This window comes from Larus michahellis, chromosome 7 (genome assembly GCF_964199755.1).
Source record: "Larus michahellis chromosome 7, bLarMic1.1, whole genome shotgun sequence".
Taxonomy (NCBI): Eukaryota; Metazoa; Chordata; class Aves; order Charadriiformes; family Laridae; genus Larus; species Larus michahellis.
In genome coordinates, this window is record NC_133902.1 from 56014018 (window position 1) to 56037384 (window position 23367).

General features: G+C 41.8%; 1 protein-coding gene across 1 annotated transcript in view; it reads left to right on the forward strand.

The window, feature by feature from the left end:
- The window catches only part of ARHGAP15 (Rho GTPase activating protein 15), a 339350-nt gene that overhangs the window by 307856 nt on the left and 8127 nt on the right, over nucleotides 1-23367 (forward strand). The window contains exon 14 of the mRNA XM_074594484.1: nucleotides 6611-6716. Coding sequence (XP_074450585.1) covers nucleotides 6611-6716 — 106 coding nt within the window. The remainder of the gene's footprint in view (nucleotides 1-6610; nucleotides 6717-23367) is intronic.

The following is a 23367-nucleotide window of genomic DNA, read 5'->3' on the forward strand; positions in this document are numbered from 1 at the left end:
GCGATGCCTTGTCATGCTTCAAAAACAAGTCACGATGGGCCACTGCTATGGTAGGGCAGCGCACTATTGCTAAGTCACCTCTTTGGCCAAAAGAGAACAGGGGCAAAAAGCCTATACATAAAATAAACAAGATTCCCCATTTCAAGAACATACATATTCACACACCAATAGGTTCAAGAAATGAAATTAAATTAGAAATAGTGACCTTATGGATACTGCTGCAGTATCTGAAGGCAATTTTTGAAAGCGTGAGCAACTATTTATGTTGCTCTGGAAAGGCGTGCAGGTCAAGCATCGTAGCGCAGTCTCTCTGCTGGCTTTAACTGCTGTTGGGGAGGTGCGTTACGGCCTCGAGTTGTGCATTTGCGGAGAAAATATCACACCGTCCAGATGCTCAAGTCTGCTCTTTCCGTGCAGAAAACCCGGCGCAAGGCTGTAACGGTGTATGAAATACCAGGAAAAAGCTCAGCGTTTTTTTCCGAGGCTTGGTAGAAGTTAGCGACGAAGCACAACCATTTCAGTCGGGATCAGACTATCCATTAGCTATCAAAGTCCGAAGTCTAATTAACCCCCAAAATCGCCTGACAAAGATCACCATTCCTCTTTGATGCCGCCTAACCGGTTGTCTGTACGCCGGGCGCGCAGTACCTAAGTCAGAGGCTGCTTTGTTATAATTAGGGCAGCGAATTTTGTTTTCCGTTTGGTACTTGCTGTTACATATTGCACGTAATGTATGGCACTGTTAAGGGAAAAAAATTGGAGTCAAAGTGCCTGGAAAGTTAGGTCTGCTCTGTAGCACTGTGAGATTGTTGACATCTGCCGAGGTTGGAGAGCTCAGTAAGCAGGAAATGGGGTGTCACTCTGAGTGGTAGTTTACCATTATCCTGGCATCCTAATGAAGTGTCTGCAGTGCACAGAGCTTCTGGATGGCATCTTAACGCACGGCTAAGCAAAAGCACTTCTCTCCTTGTCACTGTCATCCATCTGCCTGCACCCTACTGTAGCCAATGGGATGGAACCATGCTACAATGTGCTATAAGCCATTTAGAGTTGCACATTGCATAATCAGTCCCATCAAATATGTAAAAAATGACTATTATTGGTTATTTCCCTCAAACTCCGGCACCTGGAGTTTGATGCATTAAAGTTCAACTTTTGTGAGTGCTGCTTTTTCCCATTAATTCCACATATATTTTTGGTAAATGGGACCGAGTTGCAAACTCATTGTCTTGGGTCTTGCTAATGGATCTCAAAAGTTGTATGAATATTCATTGCAAACTCCACTTTATATCACATAGGATGAATTTATCAATTGCCCATATAGAGAGGTTTCACGCAATTCTCATTTTCTTTTGCAACATCTATTTCTGAGGCATGAATAAAAACTAAAATCAATTCAGATCACAAATTGGTTGTTTTCCTTATAGCAAACGTTAGTTAGTTTGAATGCTTCTTATAGATTTTTTTTTTAAAACAAGAAAATATTTTACAGTATCTCTTCACGAAACGATTGCCATAGTGTACCGCAAGTGATTAAAATTGGGACTTTAATGTTGCATACAGTAATATTAAAATATCCTGACATTAGAAGCAATACGAATAATTTATCTATATATTTATACGTAAAAATCTGTGTGTTTTAGCCAGCGTGACTTCCAGAATGTGAAGACTTCCCGAATGAAAGCAGAGGTTTGGGCTGTTGGCGTCTCTGAAACAATAATCGAGCCAACGGAGCACTCTCTTTTAAGCAAGTTTTCATTCCCTGATAACACCAAAGCTATCAAGGACTGGGGTTAAGCATCGTGTGACAGGGCAAGCTTCTAAAATGGGCGAGAGCGAGATGAATTGGCTAAGTCGGGTGTTTATTTATACAAACAAGAGGGCAGAACATAATTTAGTTGCATCAGGAATTTTTCACAGACATTAAAACTATAGCAAACATAACAGCGGGGATGCTTGCACAGCAGCACAGTGGGGAAGCTCACAGAGCGTCTGCCCACACTACGGCTGGCTGTAGCCAGCGCCATAAGTCTCACAATTTCATTAGCACTCGAAAATCCACCTAACCCACTCAGTTCCGATTAAAAAAAACAAAAAAAAAAAAAAACAAACCACCAACAAAACCCCCCCCAAATAAACAATCTACAAAAAAGCCCCAGACAAGACCTGCCTTTCTCTCGGCAGCTGAATCAGTCGCGAATTGTTGGAAAAAGTCTTGGCAGACAGCTTTTGCTGTAGCAACAGTGTGTGACGTTTTAACCACAGCAGAAATCTTATCCAAAAAAGCAAAACAAGGTGAGAAGAGCCATGTAAGAAAACCAGAGAAAACCACGCTTAAAAAAAAAAACCAACAAAACAACAAAACCTAGATTAGGTGGCTGATCAATAGTGTGATATATTTCACGCAGAATCATAAATCACTGCTTTTTTCGGCAGTTCAGCTGTGAGGCTCGAGAGCATAAAAAGAAACCATGGCTCGTGATAAAATTAGGCATTAATGTGAGCCATAAATGCCATTTAACATTAAACATGCACAAGCCACCGCAGTGCCTGGTGAAGGGAAATGGGCGCTATAGTAAAACTATACCAAGTAAGTCGGACATGAATAATGCAGCGGGGCTGAGGAGGGTCACGGGTCAGACGCCGGTACCTTACAAAATAATGAATGCGCGTCAGGTTAGAGACATACATCCCTTCCGAGCAAACGTGAGTTATTGGAGATAAACCTTGGACTTCCTGTTCTGAAACAAAGTGGCTTGTTGTAAACATCTACGTCCATTTAAAATTAATGATTAAAAGAAAGATTCGGTGGGATTTGCTTAAGTATTCTTTATGGACACGAGTGCTAAAGGTTACTTTCTTCACTCATTTTTACCCAGCCACTGTTAATGTTACAGACACATCATGTTTTCCTCTCTGCTCAAATGTTTATCCAAAACTCATTTACAAAAGAGCTTATATAATATTAAGTGGGTTTTTTTCAATGCATTCTTCATTTAAATGTAAACAAGAGAGCATCTCCACAGTTTTGCTCTGTTTAAAGGGAGACGGCCTTATTTTTAAAGACAGAACCCAAATTCTAAATACACGTTCTATGAAAATATTACATGGAAAACCACCTGCAATTCACTTTGGAGTATCTTGATCTGCTGAAATTATCACCTACATCTTCCATATTTTGCCCCAAAAAATGCAAAAAGGTTTAACAGTCCTCTCATTCTTTGATACACGTGATTATGACGGCTCTTTTCCTTCTGAAATCTTCAGAGAGTCTAACTTTCCAAATGGGAATCTTTTCCCCAGAATTTCACAATAGAAAGATTATAATGAGAAATAATACTATTTAATTTTATCGAAATCGGTCTGCTTCATTTTCTAGACTTAGCTGGAGGATTTAACAGCTGTTCAGCGTGTTTTCCTTTCTTTGCACCCCATATTGCCAGGCCTCATAATACAGCCTAAAGAGGGAGACACCTTCTCCACAGCTATTTGTACGAACCCGTGTTTAAGGATTTCTTCCCTCTATTTGAGCATGGTAAAGAGAAAACCTCAAAAAAAAAAAAAAAAAAAATTAAAAAATCTTCCTACTTAGGAATCTGAAAGGGGAAAATTTCTAGGAAAGTGGAACTCAAGGCTTTACAGAAAGAAAGCAAATACATAGGTACTGCAAATGAAACATAAGATCTTGCATCTGATCTGTTAAATATTCCATCAACAAGGTCAAGAGTAAAGACAAGCCCAGCCACAAAAACTGAAGCGAGAGTAAGCTTTAATAAAAAAAATGAACAGTTTATCCTCTTCAGCTTCTCAAGTGGAAAAACAAATTCTTTTATACCAGAGAAAAATCAAGCGCGTATCTAGCATTTAAAAAACCACCAGTATCAACCATTTTAATGAAAGAGTACCCAATATTTTCATGGAACTATAAAAGGGAGCGAGACTAAGTGTTATGGCAAAAAGCCTGGGCTCAGCAGCTTTGTGTGGGAAATGGTGAAATGTGACTGTGATTTATAATGAGAAAAGGTATCTACAACATACAATTTTCTACCTAGCTGCAAATAATAATTCATAGTGATGTCCCTTCCAGATAAAATACCTTTGCGATGTAGGACTCATGTGGTAAAATGATCATGATAAATGTCAGACCAGTGCAGGTAACGGCTTTACAAACCATTAAGATTAGCTGGCTCTTTTTTTTTGATGATAACAGTAACCATGCTGTGACTCTATGTGGTAATAATATCTCAGTACTGATAAATGCCAGAGCCAGGCAGAGGTGTTTATCATTCCCAGCTCAGAAATGCTGACTAAAGTTACCACATGTTGCCTGGTTTTTCTTCTTTTACAATAGACTAGCAATTAACAAATAGGCCAATTCACCAAATAATTTTCATGCAAAATTTCTACGGGTTCTGTGCTCTAGCGCCTACCTAAAGCTCTCTTCTGTCTGTCAGTACTGCTGGCTTTGGAACAGTAAACCCTACAATAAAGCTTTCCTGCCCTTCCCATGCTCGCAATAAATAATTTCTTTGTAAATTAATATTGCTCTTTTGAGTTTATTATTTTTAGTTTGCTATTTTTACAAATATACTTTAGGAGGAAGCGCAGCCTCTTTACCGGAGCTGTTTCGGTAGGGAAGGTGGTTACCAAGCCAGTGTCTGTGTTAATCAACACAGAGCAGAGACACTTCCTTCAAGAGAGCACGATAAAATTTTACTGTACGGCATTTCCTTGCAAACATTCTGCAACGGACAAACAGCGAGCCTTTCCTTCCGTCGAGTCTTTCCCTACCTCGGTCCTTCAGTTCCACTCAAGCCCCTTGAATTCTCAGGAGAAAAGAAAATTAAAAAATAAACCAGCGGAGACGCGTTATTTGAGAAGTTGCGGTACGGCCAGGGCAGCCCCACTCTAACTATAACTTAACTAGTAAGATCACAGCACGTAGGCACGCCAGGCAGCACAAATAAAAAGCCCACAGAATTTGTACTCCCTTCCTACAATAAATTCTGCAAATTTTGTATCTTTTTCGTTTGTAGCTGCCATCAGCTTTCCGCTGGACGGATCATGCACAGGACAAAACCAAGCAGCGCTAATGGCTCGTGGCAGGAAACACCAAGGGGTGACTGGGTTGCCAGGCTGGGGGAGTTTGTGCTCTTCGGGAGTTAAAGGTTCTGCATAGGTCAAACCAGAACAAGACTAAAACACGCAGAAAGTATATTCTTCATTTGTGTATAATTTCATTATCCCTATTGTTAATTGCGTGGCTTCCTATGGAATAAATCCATGTGAAAGTTTGGGGGTTTTTAACTGGAAAAGAATACTTATGCATTGACTACTTTGAGCTCTTGCATGTCTATGTAAATGTTCAAATTATAAACGATATAGGTATATACATCTATATCTGCGTGTATGAAGTATTAATCTCAACAGGAATTAGGAACACATGCTGAGGAAAGGACATTATCCTAGCAACTTTAATTTTTATATTCAGTTCGTTTGCAGGAGATTTTTGCTTGAAACTGGTTTTTTTTGGTGGAAGCTTTGAATCAAGGCACTCGTCGCCACGTATGCTTATGCAGCACCTCCTGCAACTGGGATTCCATCCTGATTGAGATCTCTGGGTGCTAGGGTAATATGAATATTAAAAAGGAACATATACGAAGAATGATAGGTGATAATTAAATCATAGATGATAAGATCAGAAAAGTATTCTCAGGTTATCTAGGGCATGTAACATGCAAGATGTTTTCCCTACGTCAGACCTACTGGCACCTTATCTAATCTGTTCCTAAACGAAAGCACAGTTGTACATGACTTTGCTTTAGTTGCAACATCTTACACAAATCGATGAAATTATCAAGTCAAACCTTTCCCCCGAAACTATGAATCATGCATCATCAACAGGAAGGTATGTCTTAACAAAAAGGATAGCAATGTTCTTATCACCTCAAAAGAGATAAAACCCCGTAGTGCTGCTTTCTTTATTACTAATTGTAACTCTGAAATACAAATTGTTTCCTACAGAAATTACGGGTGTGAGACTTTACAGGTGTTAGAAAAGAGCTACGCTAGAATAGCTTCTCGATATAATTGATCACCAATGACTAAAAAGAATAGCAAATCATGTCATATTTTCAAACATGGTGGGGTGTAACGCTAAGGACAGAGATTCAGGAATGCAGCTGATTAAACTAAGATGAGAAAAAAAAGGACAACAAGGACTACCCGGGAAGTGCATCCATCACAGTAACTGCACCACTGGACAAATGCAATTCCAAAGTGGAATTCCACAGAAGATGTGGGTCCCTTCCTATGTGGAGGTACTTTAGCTTAGGATGACAGTCTAGTAGTCTAATAAAATAAATGAAAAAGATAAGAATATAATTCTGTGGACCAGAAAATGCTTTCTTAACATTAAGAAAGAATTTTTAATCCTTGTAAATTACTCTTGTTCTCTATTAAGGTGACAGAAGGTATGACATATTCTGTTTTTAACCATATGTTAATGATGGCTTTTCTTGTTTAGGTACCAGATACGCCACTGGGCAAAGTAATGTCCCAATATGACACTCAGGTGGTTATTTTATCTTTTTGTTCTTTTCCCCCTTAGAGATCCAGGACAACGCCACTCGCATCAAATCCATAAGGAGCCTGGTAAAAAAGCTCCCAAAACCAAACTATGACACCATGAAAATCCTCTTTGAACATCTAAAGAAGTAAGTAGAACGATGGTACTAACAGATCTATAATTTTAAAAGGAATCAGTGTGTGGTGTCCAAATCCTATTGGAAATGTCATCCAAAATACCAAAGACAATTACGTTCTTTGGCAAAACTAAGGATGATTTATGGTATCTATGTATATCCTAACTCATGCTCAAGAAATCAGTATGTCTAAGCAAAAGCACGAATTTTTCCTCTCCTAGAAAACAAAACAGTTCTGTTTCCTTCAATGCAGTCAGACATATGAGGATTACTATGCTACAGGTATATTGAATTGGGCAAACACAACGTGTTCCAGTACTGCATTTGTCCAGTTTATTTTGACTTTCTCCAACAATAGACCTTTTGATCACCATATTTTCACCATTGAGATCCCTGCCATTCAAACTCCGTTCTTGAGGCACGTAATGATAGAAATAACCTCACTCAAGAAAATACATTACCAGCTCTTGTACCTCACGAGGAAGCTTGTGACAACACAGAACCTCAAAGAAACATTGAGAAGAGATTTAGAAGGGCATTTTTGCGCTCCTAATGTTGCTGAGATACCACAGAGGCAGAAAAATGACACTGTGAGGCTCCACCTTATCAACCCTCTGTGGTTTCCTCACCCATTGAGCTGCATTTGCAAGAGATGTTAGCCCACAAAGTCAACCCAGGTTCTCATATTCAGCTTGGGTTTTCTTCTCGTGTTTCATGGCATTAACAGTAAAAATATATGCAGACGACAGGCTCACTCAGAAACCAACCTGCAGCTGTATGACTTGCAGAATGACCGGGCAGAAGCGGTAGACCTCAAGATAGGGGCACATGAAGGGCAGGATCTTGTTCCTCCCTGGGTATCTCTGCTGCTATTGGGACCAACAGGTACCATTTTGCACAGTCACTATTCAAACAATCCTTAAAATTGAAGGGACTAAGTAGGACGTAGGGCCCCATGGGAGCCCTGTGCACAGAGGAGTAGTTCATCCCAGGAGTGATATAACAACCCCAGTGAGCGAGTAACAAAGACTCCAAATAAAAGACCGCTCGGCGCTTATAAGGAACGATGCCTTTGTACCGATCATTTCTGCTGCATTCTCCTGGCATATATGAGAGATGTAGATCCTTTATCTTGTTTTGCAGCTTCCAGTGGAAACTGCAAAATGAAGTCCATATAGTTGTGGGAATGTCCCCATTTCATTAAGTGTGGAAGGATGTGAAACAGCCCATAAAATGACTGAGTTTGGCCTTGCAGAAAAACAGTTTTCTATGTATTCATCTGACGTACTGTGTGCGCATGTTCTCTCCTTCAGCGGGTTATCTAGAGAAGGATGATAATTTATTACTGTCAATGGAAGAATAATAAGGGAAATTATTTCCTGGGAAGAACCTGAGTGCAAGAAGTGGGTACACGCTGTCAGCACAGATATGCCATATACTAAATTTACTGCACCATATGTGGCATTGATCCTAACCTGAAGAAAGTTTTGTTACCACGTCTTAGGGGAGAGATATCAGGTATACGCAATAAGTCTTTGATCTCATAGTAAAATCACTTGATTGAGACTCAGGAGACGTGGGTTCAGTTCTTGGCTTTGACCGGATGTTCTGGGTGACCTTGGGTAAATCACTTAATCTCTCTGTGCCTTGGTTCCTTGTTTACAAAATGATGATAATACTTCCTTTGTCTGCCTTGGCTTTTTACAGCATAATCTGTTTGGGACAGCAATTGTTTCCCGCTGTGTATGTGCAGGATAACTGGCAAAACTGTACCAATATTGGTGTTTTTGGAGAAAAGGAAAAAAACAAAACAAAACACTAAAATAGACGATAAAATAGCAATGCTTTGCAATGCGTATGTACAGAATACCAGGGTTGACTGCAACTCTATAGGTATGGTGGGAAGGTGGGTGTACTGTCCAAATTAGCCCATGCTCTTACCCAAGTGTCACTGCAGAAGGCATGGTGAATCTAGAGGCATATTGATGCAATCCTGTGGCACAGGCATGGAAGGCAGGAAAATGGAGATATTTGAGCTATTTGGGGGGCTGAGCATTATGGGAGCGATCATCTGAGTCTCTCTGCAGAGGCTCAGCCTTCTCTGCCACACAAGCACATCCCCGAGGAAGGACAGGACTACTCCATAAGCTTTGCTCCATTGATAAGGAAGCAGTGGCAGAATAGATACTGAAAACACGAAAACGCAGTTTTTACCTGGTTTGTTCTCTTGAACTTGTCAGCCCAAAAGACAGGGGCCAGTCAGAGTGGCCTCATGGCTCCGTAAACGAGAAAAAAGAAACATCCATACATTGTACAGAACAACACGATGTATATATTATGCAAATATAGGCTGCGTGTGTTTGTTTAAATTAACCTAGGAAACAAGACTAGTTTGCAGAGGTTAAAAAGCGTAGAATTATATCGCTTTTAGGTAGGCTCTTGAGAAGAGGGGTGCCAATGTGCACGCGGTGCCAACCGCACCGCTGGCTTGCACCTTGTGCCACCCTCCTCAAACGCAGGTTTTGCTCAGCGTAAATCACAGGGAATTCGAAAGTGGTTGATTACTTGGAAAAAATAAGTAAACTAGTTTGGCTTGAGGCGTATCACTGCGCTTTCTGTATTTGCTGGTGGAGGCGGCTCCCCTTGCCCAAAGTTGAACTGAGCGTTAAGAGTTTTCTGATGGGGAGAAGCTAAAGGACGGCAGTTATGCTGTTTCTGTGGCATTCCCCTCTTTCTCCTACCCCTTTCTTTCCACTCTATCAGACAAACAGAAGAACAGGGCTATGCAGACCTGGGCCATGGGACTGTGTAAGCCTGGGGCTTCTGCGCATACATCTCACTGACAGGCAGGAGCTCAGCAGGAGAACCCAACCTTCGCCCAGAAGGCCACGTTTATCCTAAATCACTGGCGGGAGGGAGGGCTGCGCTATGGTTTTTATTCTGCAGCTCTCCAGTCTGCGGGAGTAGGTCCAGATCAAGCACAAATAACAATGCGCAACGCACTTCAGAAGGGTCCTCCTTTAGAAACCCAGACAAAGCAGCTGATGAGAGAGTCTGCGAGAAAGGCCTGGCAGCAGGGATTAACACCAGTGCCATATATCTTTCTTAAACCAAGCCCTCTGAAGCTGCAAGAAGCCACAGTGCAGCGTATGAAGCCCACAGGAGGGGGATTAAAAGCAAAGCTTGGGGTTGCAGTACCTGTTCTTTTAAGAGTTTTACATTTGATGGGGAGAAAAAAAAAAAAAAATACACCGATGTCCCCATTCAACTTCGCATGAAATTTTTTCTACTATTCCTTAAGCAGAAAAGACAAAATAGGAGGCTGAGCAGACACATCCCATAGTCAGTCTAATAACATAAGGAACTGTCTCACTAGGACTCACGCTGAACATAATTGAGCGCAACTACTAGGGTTATTCGTACTTCTTCCTGACGAGGAGCAAATCAAACAAGTATACTTTACACATGAAAGAATCAACAGAACCCAACCTGAGTAGGGATTTTCCCTAATAAAGGGCTACAGAAATCAACCTGTTCTACTTGAACATAATTAGACAATATTTGCTTGCTGTATATAGCCCACGTACTGCTGTACCCCCCCGTTCCCCAGGACTCCGCTCTTTCCAGTTGCTTCTCTACAAGTGAATTTTACTCCCAAACAGAGTGAGCTAATCACAGGTACCAGATCAAACTGATATATCTTTCCAGTCCTATTTTTCAGGCATACGCAGGACATCAAATGGTGCAGAAACCTTGTATTGGCTCTCTGCACAAATGCGGACTGAGAGCAACCAACCCCTATCTGATAAATCGTTATTTGTACCCAGTAATTTACTCACAGAACTATCATTCAAGTGAGGCAGAAGGAGCATTTCGCTCGTTAAGGATCTCACGGTATTTTACGGTCAGTACCTAACCTGCAGGATTAATACGCACCCATAGGGAAACTGAGGCACGAGAAGTTAAAATGACTTAAAGACTCAGCAGAAGCCAGCAATGTGATCGAAAAACCGGGGGGGTTTGGGTTTTTTTGTTTGCACAGAAGCTTCTCCAGCGACCATTAAATACTTTTTCCTCCCGACTGCAGAATGCAGCAGGGCAGAGGAGCACCCTGGCCGTGTCCCCCGCACCACGCTCCGAGCTGGCGAGGGCGGACGCGGCTCTGCTCCAGAAGCTGTGCGCCTGCATTATACAGCCCTGTGCCTGAGCTAATAAGCTGTGCTTATTAATGTTAAATTAATGAATCTCAGCCTGCTCTGCTTATTAGGTTGAGCTCCGTGCCACCGCAAGGCAGCTCTGCGACTCCCAGACCCGAGCTGTCTCACATCTGACCAGGCTGGAGCACAGGGGCGGCCAAGCTCCAGTCTGTCTTTACCCATCCGTGTAGACACCCCTGCGAAGGGATCTGTTACCGGCAAAACCCCCTCTTCCCCTTGCTTCTTCTTTTCCCGCACAAAGGCGGGATAAATACGTGTTATTTACAGAAGTATAAAATGGATGTTGAAATAATTAAACCAGGAAGACGGGGGCCAGCCTGACGCTACCATGCCTCTCCCTTACGTGGGAAGCGCTGAACCCAGATGCCCAACTGTGGAAGATATTCTTCCAGCAGCAGCATCTGCCTCCTTGGCAGGCACTTCAGGCAAGTTGTCTGGGGAGCTCTGCAGTTGCCTCTTGGTTTATCACGTGGATCTGTTACTGTGCCCTATCTGGCTGCCTTGTCCGGGCAGAAGCCAATTCCTTTTGATTCACCTTTGAATCCAAGAAACTCCATTTATTTTGCTCCATTTTTCCCATACTGTACATAGCACGTATAGCAAGACATTTTCAGATGCCATCCAGGCTTTCTGCCCTTTCGGAGAGAGAAAGACGACTTTCGTTCTGATTGCCTTCCCCCCTGCCCAAATTCTTAATTCTTATTGGTATTTATTTGCATCAATTTCACTGGAAATAAGCTCCTTATCAAGAGAGAACTTTTTATCTAAGACAAACACATTAATATATTATCTAACAAAAGCCATAGGTATTTATGCTCTAGTTTGGAAAAATAACCTTCCCCCGTGTTCATATGTCTACGAGCAGAGAAAAGCACCCAACCTTGCGAAACGAACCCCACACCCCCCTCAGAGCTCGCAACATGTGGCAGCTATGTCCTGAAGAGCACAGGCTTTTGCAACTACGTGCGGCTAAACAGGCTTATTTCTACTCTACCTATTAAAGAATTTTTTTTTTTAAAAAAAAGGAAAAGAAAAAAGCCATGCATAGACAGAAGCCCACAGTAGCCCCCACACCAGGACACGATGACAATGTGATGACAAGTCCAGCAGCAGTACCCACAATGCTGAGGGAAAATCAGAAAATAAAGTTAAAGTATGGCATCTCGTAATACTAAGCAGGGGATGTCTGCAAACTTTTTTTTTTTTTTTTTTTTTTTTTTTTTTAAGTTGGTGGAGGAAAGATGTAGCAAACATATGTGATTTTCACTTACTAAACTATGTGTCATATCAGCAGTTTCGGGCAGGCTTACATATTAAATCTAGGCTCAGGAGAAGCCTTTTTTCACACAGTAGAAGAACAGATTACATTAAGAACTGTACAAGCTTTTTATTAAGAAAAAGAACAAGGAAAACTAAAAAGGTTAAAGTTATTTAAAAGAAAAAACAATCCCCAGAATGGCAGGACTATGCAACAAATTTCTATTTGGGAAACCTCCGAGAACCTGTGGGAGACCTACAACCCAAAGTGCGGGATGGGCATTTAAATTTTGCTTCAGGAAAAATGCCCGGATTCAGGAACGCGCAGAAGCACAGGAGCCCTTAACTGAAGGCACAGGATAGACTATTTGTTGAAATTATTTCCCGAATCAAGACCTTTGTTTCTAACTGGGCAACTCATGAGAAACTCTCACTCTTCAGGCCAGCAGCAGGGAGAAACGCAAAGCTCAGCCTTGCTCCTACAAGCTTGGGGAGCAGCTACTGGAAACACGAGGAGGAGAAACGCCCTCTTGCACCAGAAGAGCGAGTGGGTGACTGGCCAGGGACATAAAAGGCTCAGGCATCCCTGCCTCGCATTTTAAGATTTACATGAAACGAATTAATCACTTCCTAGCTTGAGAAGGGCAAACATATATCGGGACGTGCTCTTGCACACGTGCTTTTCTCTGTTTCAGCTACAGAAGAGTTTTAGAAAGGAGCTGGAGCCGTGCCAGCACTTGTCCCGTTCACCACAGCTTCCCGGGGCTCGATTTGGGGGAAGGAGAGGAGTCAAACCCATTTTCTCTCGTACTAAGTACACATCGGTCTGCTAAACTCTCCCCTTGTAAATTAGTGGACACCAGCAAACGTGCGCCAGGCACAAGTGTGCGCAGGGCAAGAGTGATAATAGATTTTGGACTAAAAGCACAAAAAAAAAAAAAATCTAGTCTTCCAGAGGGACCTTTATGCATTTTTATTTTATTCACTTTGGGGCGGGGGTGACCTGCTACTGAGGTTTTTGCAATCAATGCCTACTCCTCCTTCCTGCAGAATAAGAGAGTTTGCAAAGTTCACCTCTTCCCCGAAGAATACCTTACAGCTTAGTGTTTTTAATGAGAAGGACGATGAGTAATTAAAACCACATCTTTACCTGTGCTTCCATACACTTCCTATTTCCACAGCCGTATTTAAAAATATGAACCCTGATTTTCATAACAATCAGGCGAATAATTACACTTGGTACTTTTCAATGCTACCAAGCTTCAAAATGTACTGAACTGGTGTATCAGCAAATAACAGAACGATAAAAATAATTAACATAGTTTTAATTTAAATATTTATGATACGGTTGACTCTGTGGCTGTACGGCACCATTGTGTTAGGTACAGTACACAAATACGGATAGATAGAGCCCCTGTTTCAAAGAGCTCCTATTGTTCATCCCACATTACTCAATATCAAACGATCTCAAAAAAAAAAAAAAAAAAGCTTTTCAAACATTAATTAAATCTCCCAACTTCCTTTTCAGGTCAGTAAGTTTTATTATCCTAGTTGTGTAGATGGAGAAAGTGAGGAACGAGGAGGGTAAGGCGCTTGCCCATGATGACACAGCGAACACTTCACACTTCCACTCTCCGCTTACTTCCCAGTCCCCCGCCCCGAGAGCCCCCCGCGCCTTTGAAGGCTGGCCCACGGGGATGCTGGCGCTGTGGGCGTACGGGTGCATATGGCCAGCACATCTCGGGGAAGGCCGGTGACTGCTACGTACTCTTCGGTTAATCAAGACCATGTGAGAGTCCTGCTTCTGGTTTGCACTCGCATAAGCTTTAGTAAAATCTCACTGGCGGAGTTAATTTATGTGATTTTGTAACCTCTTAATATTGCTTGGGGTTAGCGTTCTTTTCAACTCGAGTGTTTTCTGTTGGTGAAAATTAAGAATGCTCAATTCATTACAAAAGGGCTTTTTTTTCCCTCTTTTTTTTTTTTTTTTTTTGCTATTTTGGGAGATTGGGCCCTAAGACATTAATGTCCAGGATCAGTTCATCAAAGGGTAAATTGCCATGCTTTTCATTTTTGTGATTACAGATATGGGATTTTTCTCAGAATAAGGCTGTAAAATAAATAGGCTTGAAGTTTCTTAAGATATTCATTGGAACTTAAAGAAACAAAAAAAACCAAAACAAAACAGACTTGAATGCCAAAGTGTCAGTGTTCTGTGCAAAATAATTAATATAACACAATAGGATCTATTCTACTATCGATTGAAAGGGAATTTATGCAGGTAATTCATTAAGGCTAGTGGGAGTTGGGCATGTAAATCCCCCAGCACTTTGATGGGAAAACAGGCCCTGATGATTTTTTATAAGCTATAAAATACATGCTTTTCAGCAGCAAGTATATAAAAAGAAAAAGCAAATACTTGAACAACGAGGGCAACGACTACCCCTGCTCTATAAGACCTCAGAAATGACATTAGATCAAATCATTTTTCACACATTGCAAACGACGCAACAATCATTTCAATCACCACGTTAAGAGAATCAATACATTTTTTGCTTCCAGAGAATGGCATTTTACGTTCCAACATTTGCAGGTTATCACCTTCATACATCTCTTTTTGTGGTCAAGTGCATGATTAGTACTCCTGACAGGGTATTGGCCATTTTCTTACGAAGATCTACAAATTCTTGTAAATAAAAACCAATCTGAAAAAAAAAAAAAACAAAAAACAAAAAAAAAAAACCAAGAGCAAATCTGTGGACTGGAATGCACCCTACTTGTAATGGGAACAAAAAGCTGGCAATGAAATATAAACCTAAATCACAGCAGAATGACCTACTTTAAGGCATTTGCCAAAGAGACAGTGTTTTAGACAGCTCCTCTGAAGTAGCGTCTTTATGTCTATGCCATCTGCAGATTTATTATTGTGCTTTAGAAAAAAAAAAAAAGAAAAAAAAAAGGAAAGAGAAAAAAAAAGGGGGGGAAAGAAAAACCTACAGTATGCCTGAACAAAACTCAGCTTCATCTATAGGAAAGATTCCAGTACTGTGGGCACCACACCCACACCTACTGATGTGGTCCAAGTTTTTTCTTTAGAGGCACCTAATTAAGAAACCCTGACTCATTTACATGGATACGTTTGATCTAAATTACACTCCAAACCACACCAAATTAGGAGCATCTGTGAATGCGAAGTGTTTGTTCCCAGTGACTGGTAGAATAGGGCCAGTTCTGGACGGCACATGTTCAAGTGACGAAAAATATTTCAGATGTAACATACTTCTGAGACCCACTTTTCCACTAATAATTCATAATGAGTTAAACCAGTATCTCTGCTTGAGCAATTATTTCAGGCTGTGAAAAAAATGTCATTTTACTTTTAAAAGGAAGAGGGGGGAAGAAAAAGGGGTGGTAGACAACCACCTCGTTTGGTGGTTGTCCCTGATAAAGGGCCTTAACGCAACCGTTAGCTGCAGTGCGCATATTATCAGATATACATTACTCCTGGAGCCCGGATTAATGGAAAGTATCTACGAATGATAAGTTCTAATTCACAAAGGCCTTCTGCCTTGTGTTTTCTGTCGTTAACCTGCTGTGCCGGCTTTCCTAACGAGCCCAAGGGAAGAGCAGCGTCTCAGCCCGATGAGGCGGTACCCTACCTGCCGGATAACACGAAAAATTCAAGCCCACCAGATTTGAGAGCGATATTTCCCTTCTGGGCTGCGCTGCTGGTGCAATCCGACTATGCCTGTTTGTGTCCTAGAAGGCCACTCCGCAAAAAAACGGGTCCTGTGGCAATTAGGGAACTTTTAGCCCACTTTCCCACCTCCCGAAAAGAGGGAGCAGGAGGGGCTGCAGGAGTCACTGGTTGCTGCTTTGTTGCCTTACAGTCTAAACTGACAAACTAAAAAAAAAAAAAACAAAAAAACCAAAAAAACCCCACCTTTATCTTGGTCTAATTTAAGCCATAGGAGCAGCCCAAGCACCGGGGAGTGCAAATCCGAATTCCACGCTGGGTTTGCAATTCCCAGTCTGCTCCAGCAATTTGGCACAAGCTTCGGATTTGGCCCATGGTGTTTGGCAGCCACCTTTTATTCTTCCCCTCTTTTATACTTTGTGAATAGTCTAAGTTACATAATGCCAGTGACAATTTGTTTATGGCAAGCATTAGAGTCACTGTTTTATGATTACATTCAAACTTTAAGCCACATTTTGACATGTAAGGATCATCTTGCGTTCTCATATATTATATACAATGAAGGTTTGTGTTCCAGTAAGGAGGGGGGAGGAACTTTATAAATAACGTGACTCCTTTTGTCTGAAGAGATTTTAATACATTTGTCTGATCTACTGTTTTTGCAGTAGCTAGAATATAATTTGAATATATTAATATTTTCAGCAACTGTGCTCGGGGAGCCCAGTTAATAACTTATGCATGGATATATAGATACACTTCAGACAGAGGTAATGTTTTTAGCCCTTATGTTGGTAATACTTAGAAACACACAATGAAGGAGTCTGTTCTTTCCTCCTCTTTGTTGTGGGCATGCATTGTGATGGTATGGAGCCAGTGTTCTTTCTGTTGTCTACACAGCCTGGATTCAATAAGCAGTTATATATGCATATTATGACAATGTGGTCAAGGAAACCAGATTTTTTTACTATACCTTCATGTGCCTGTACAGTATAAAATCTGGTATTTATTTTTCTTGTCCTCATTCAATATGTTAACAAAATCATAATTTGATACAGGTTATGTTCACTTTATAATTAAAATTACAGAGCTAGATGAAAATACAGCAAGATGTTGCTGAATGGAAAATATTTATCTTTTCGTACACTACGCATTATGGTGCAATGTAAAATCATAAATCTGTGGAGCGGCTAACTCCAGCCAAGCATATGAAAACTTGCCTCCTCCCCTGGTCCACAAGATGCAACCAGTTCCCTCCTCTAAGCCGAGGGTTTCTACACCCGCCTCAGCCCTGCTGTTAGATGGCATTGCCACATCCTCTCCAGAGCTTTGCTGTGGTCTTCTGGGAGAAGACCCCATTGCGTGGAGATGACCCAAGACAAGGGAATTCAAAAAAGGTCCATATTTTTTATAGATCCCAGCAATCTGTCTCCTGTAGGTCTCCTAGCACCTTCACGGACAAAGTGCAAACTTTTCACACCGTGTTCTCTGTGTCAGCACTAGACTCAGCCTCACCAAACCACCTCAGGATAGCACTTCATCTGCCTTGAAACCGTTCCCACTTCCCAGATCATTGGCGTCCACATTGCCAAGTCCAGGCCTTCACCAAACACTATCAGCAATCTTGGAGACCCCAGTGGCACATAGCATATGGGACAGCCCTACAGCATATGGAAGCTTTCCAGTAAGTAGAATTTACTGTGAACATCAGTTTGTCCGTATTCAAACTTTGAGTCCAGAGAGGGTTTTCAGTAGGGCTGTGACAGCAGTAGTAGCAGGCAACTCAAGACCACCTCCTAGGACAACCCAGATATGTTTCCATATCTGGATAACTGTCTTATAAAAGTGGCATCGAAAGGAGTTTTCCATTCCTTCAGAGCACCTACCCCATGGAAGTCACTGTAGCTGCTACGGACTCAGTGTCAGCCCCTAGGTTTCTGTCTCAGGGCAAATTTCAAATCTTGATGAATTTGTTTTGAATCTCACCTGACCACTATGGTGAGGAACTACTTAACCGTTCTGGGCTACATTCTAATAGGCTTCCATCACTCTTCATATTATATTATGTTTATGCATCTCCGCATCTTTAAACTACAGTATTTGGTTCCATCAAGAGGCACTTTCTCGGCTTGTAAATCCATTTACAACCATTCAGTTAAGGTTAGCCATTTTCTGCTGGAGGGGAAGATCCATGCGGCACCTACAAAAAGGTGAATTTAGTCTTATCTAAGAGACAAACAGTGCAGTGCCAGTGGTCTTCTGGAGCGCAAGACAATGAAAAAAAATCATAGACAAGGCATTTAAGCTTCATCTCCAAGAACAGCATGCCTACACTTAACGTCAACAAGCAAGGCCACACAGGGACAGTCCCATGTGGCAGATGGGCACTGTCAGAAAAGCATCTCTGCAACTGTATTAGGTGCATTGAGGCATTTTACTCAGTTAAGCTATGACTGACAGATTTGATGTCCTGGAAGGTGCTTACTGAATGAGCTGTCCCAAGACTGACGAGTATGCCTTGATATCAACAGCAAGATCGTACCTGTTGTTCCTAAATCCTTCAATGTCTGTCAAACGTGATTTCAGTTAGGAGGTCTAAGAGGCTCGCGTGTATTTTCTCACCGGTTTTTCTAACCGTGGATTTTGATCAGGGTCAGACAAAGCAGATATCGGCAAGTCTGGTCACTTGAAGCTTCAAAGATGAAAGAAACACAACTACAGAGAGAGGTAGGGCTGCCTGTATAGAGAATAAAGACTTCTGTAAAGTGTCTAAGGCAGTTAGACCACAGTCATCTGAGACCAGCACATGTGTGAATGGGTATTTGACTTAAAAAGGAACTAATGAGAAAATTCAAAGCCAGTTTGTTTAAAGCTAGGAAATATCGCAGAACTTGCAGCACTACAAAGGGTGCATCTTAGAAAGACACAATATATGGAAAATCCTCCACTCCAGGCGGTTCATGCGTTTAGTGCAACAGACTATACACGTGCACAAAAAATAAACATCAAGCTAAGGTGAGTGGACAAGACAGACAAAGTGTAAGTAGAAAAGACAATGCTGACATAGTAAATTCATTGCTCAAGGGCAAGTAAAATGTAAATAAGTTTAAAGAAATCAAAGACTCATGGCACATACTCACTAGTGCATTTAAGAGATACATTCATCCTACTCATGTTCAATATCAGGGCTGAAACAATCGTGATGCTGGGAGGCATGTTAAAGCACCTTTCAAATCTGATACAAAGGCAGCGCATAGATATTGCAATAGGAGCTTGTGGAGGGCTCAGAACTGAACCTGAAAGAGTAGGAATCCTGGTTGAGGTCAGATCCCGGCTAAAATCATCCCTGTTGGCAGACCACTGCAAAAAGACTTTAATTTTAAACAACAACATGGTGATAAAATAGGTTAAAAAAATGTAGATTTTATAGTGGGGACAATTAATGGGCCAATATTAATAAAGTTTTCATCATTTAAAAAGACTTGAAACAAAACAATTTATGAACTAATTACATATATAGGAGCTCACAGAAAGGGAAAACTTTGGCGAGAGTTTGTTCTCCGACTTTCGTGGAATTCTTTGCCACATTCTCTGATTTCAACATCAAAAATTACTGGCTGTCTCACAAAACAGAATAATTTATTCACGGCGCTGGACAAAAACAATGTGTTGTTAGAGAAACTACGTTTTTCACCAAAAGCTCTAGGCTCACCAGCAAAGATGCATTTCTGAGCATTTTATGTACACTTCAGCATCCCGGCTTGAAATTCCAGCCAACTGCCACTTTTGGGCTTTAAGTCAGAGAGTAAACCTGTCATATCCAGGGCTGAATTATTTGCTGTCAACTGGATTACCGCAGCACAAAAAGGCTATAATTGAAGGCTGCAAGAGGTTATAGATTGAACATAGTCAAAAGCAGTAATTCCACTTAGTAAAAGTAGATATCATCCAAAATAAGAAAAGTTAAGCTTATATAAGGTGAAATTCTGACTCCGTTCTGGCTCCCAGTCACTGGGAGTTTTTTCAGCGACTTTAACGGTAATCAAAATTTCACTCACAGTCGAGAGAGATGTTGCAAAGGGTGCGATGAAGTGAGTTAAAATTACTGTTAACCTGGAGCTTCCAAAATATATTTTCTGAGCACGGACTGCTGTCTACCTCAGTGTTTTCCTGACGTAGCAATGCAGGCAGCCCTTCTGGGGACCACGGGGATAAAACTGTGCTAGTGGAGCACATCTAGGACGTGCGGGAAGAATTCCCCTGCCGTAACTGCTGAAGTTCCCATTGTTCATCATCCCATGGGCCATGGTGGAACTGGACTACTTCAGCATGGTGGGGTATAGTTTGTAAGAAGCGATTTCAGAAAGCGGTGACATGGCTGAGTATCAGTACCAGCACTGACACCCTCCCACCTGAGCTGCTCTTTTGAAAGACGGGTAGAGATTACTGGAAGAAAGAGCATAGTAGTGCACCAGCAGATGCAGTAAGTTTACTGGGAGGAGGAGGGTTATATTATAATCATAGAACAGTTTGGGTTGGAAGGGGCCTTTAAAGACCATCTAGTCCAACCCCCCTGCAATGAGCAGGGGCATCTTCAACCAGATCAGGTTGCTCGGAGCATAGTCCAACCTGGCTTTGAATGTTTCCAGGGATGGGGCATCTACCACCTCTCTGGGCAACTTGGGCCAGTGTCTCACCACCCTCAGTGTAAAACATTTCTTCCTTATATTTAGTCTAAATCTACCCTCTTTTAGTTTGAAGCCGTTATCCCTTGTCCTATCACAACAGGCCCTGCTAAAAAGTCTGTCCCCATCTTTCCTGTAGGCCCCCTTTAGGGACTGGAAGGGGCTCTAAAATCCCCCTGGAGCCTTTTCTTCTCCAGGCTGAAGAACCCCAACTCTCTCACCCTGTCCTCACAGCAGAGAGGCTCCAGCCCTCCCAGCATCTTTGTGACCTCCTCTGGACTTGCTCCAACAGGTCCGTGTCTTTCCCATGCTGAGGGCCCCAGAGCTGGAGGCAGTACTCTAGGTGGGGTCTCACCGGAATGGAGCAGAGGGGCAGAATCACCTGATAATACTGAGTCTCATCATGTTTCTATTTCTCTTACCGGTAAATCTGAACCAAAGAACGCAATTCATGTGCGTCTGCGAACAAGGCCCCATGGGGTCTCCCGTGTGCTTCCCATATGCCCTCTGCTGCAGGTGCGCTGTAGAAGGGTGGCTTCTTCCACTGAGTTAAAAACCAGCTGGGTTACCAGCAGAACTGCTGGCTCTACTTTTTTGCCCCATACTTTTTGTTTGTCCGTCACTAAGCACGTCAAAGCCTCGGTGTCCCCATCAGAAAACAATGCTGTTAATAACATTAATCCACCTTTATTAAGAGCCTTTAGCTTTATGGAGGAGTACCTAATATTATTAAGACAAAGACAAGAGGATAATAAGGAAATGTGTTTTTTCCCTTGCTGACCTAGTTTCTAACCTCGCTTTAAAATCTTCCATTGATTTTAATTATGCTTAATCTAAAGCTAAGCTCACAAATCTAGCAAACTTCAGGACTGCTTTTAAGTGAATTTTCTCGCCTGTCAGAGTCCCTCAAGCTTTCTACGCTACAGTTGGAAGTTTATTTCCAGCCCCGATAGAAAGTTGAGACGGCTCTCTGCCCGTAGGAAGCATCCAGCACCGCCACTGTACAACGCGCGAGTTCAAACGCTACCTTGCTCGAATCGAGCCTGTGTACGGCATTCTTCACAGAACAATTGCAGTCCTTTTCTCATCAGCGATAGCCAGAGGCAGTAATAAGGGTGAAGGATATCTATCATGAAAAGTCCAGTGTCAATGTGTTCCCCCAATTTATTTACTGACCTTCAATGCAACAGCCATACTCCTGACCCTCATGAGATGAAGCCTAAGGGGAAATGGCACTGAGCACCAATTCCATATCCTGTTGTTCTGTGGTCTAAATTAAGTGCTAATTAATTACCACTGGCATCTTTGGCATTGCCTGTCAAATTGGATTTAGGATATCCTTTCGCTGTTTAAACAAATAGCCCTACGTCTAAAGCTAAAATCCCAAGTGTTAGCATTTTCTTTACTTTTAAATTTTTGTTTAAAAATTCAGCAAGTATGTCCATGGATTTTGCAGGTAGAATTCAAATAAAAGAAACAGGAATTGATATTGTCAATTTTGATTAATAGTCCCTCATTAATAAACATCCTGTTATTCAGTTTCCACCTGCAGTTGCTGATGTTGCCTGGAATCAATTAACTCATATAATTTGATTTATTTTACAAAGACATTTTTGGATGTGCTGTGCTGATGATAAAGGTTCTATATTTACAATTCTTGATTTAAGGGAGATTGTTGCTAACTGCTTTTTATTTTTAATGTTACAAGGAAATGTAGCTTCAGGCATTCTTGACCAAAAATATTTAAGCAATTTAAAAAGTTAAAGCTTTATTCATGTAAAACTATCTGTTGCCTTCTGAGCCACACAGGCCACAAAAGCGTACAGATCTAGGACCTCTGACAGGTTGGTCTTTACAATAAGCTAGCTGTTCTGCAGAAAAAAAAAATACCAGAAAAGAATTTAACAAAAAAAAAAAAAAATCGATCACAGCAAAAGTTACACCACCAGCCAAAAATACAGTTAAGGGCGCTATGTGTTATATCTCTGTCTGAACATATATTATTCTATGTAGTCTCACACTGCCTTTATCACTCTACTATCCAAACACCTCTAAGAAGTGCATTAGCATCTGCCTAACATCTGTCACGGGCAGTTTTGTTCTCTCCCATCCTCTCCCCAAGGAAAGACTCGCGCTTGCAGTGGTATTGTGGCTTTTGAAGAGGGGCTCGCTGTTGTTTGTGATATATATGCTGCTACAGGGCTGTTAGAGAAGGCAAAAATGAATGCCCTGTGTGTGGACCTGCAGCCAGAGAAGTCTGAGATGCTTCTTAAGGAAGTTCACGGCCTTCAGCTGACTCCTATGAACTCCTGCTGTCCCCAAACAGGCAAAGTTGCTCAATAGCAACTTGCGCTGTGAGAACATGGACTAGCCCGGTCTCCTCCTCCCCCTGGTCTTGTGAGCATTAGTCAGAACCAGCTCACATTCACACACAAAAAATTAAGAACCAAGCCAAACTGGGAGGACAGAGCGCTGGTTGTTAGTAAACGAAAGAACTTAGCAGGGTCAGTTTTCCAAAAGGGAGACCTGGAACTTTTGCAGTAATAGTGAAGATTTTGTGGAAAGATTTTGAATCTATTTCTTTGACACAACGTGGCTTGGGGGAGCAGGACCTGAGGAGCAGACCAAGGTCTTTAGTGGAGCCACCACAGCGTGGAGATGAGCTCCTGCCCTTGCTGGCCACGCCATGACGGCATGTGTGCACCCTCTGCCTTTGGAACTTCCCTAACACAAGAGGGGGCCGGAAAAAAAGAAGCAATCCCAAGGCCGAGATGCAGGTCCCACGTTAATCTGCTCTCTTCATATAGCCA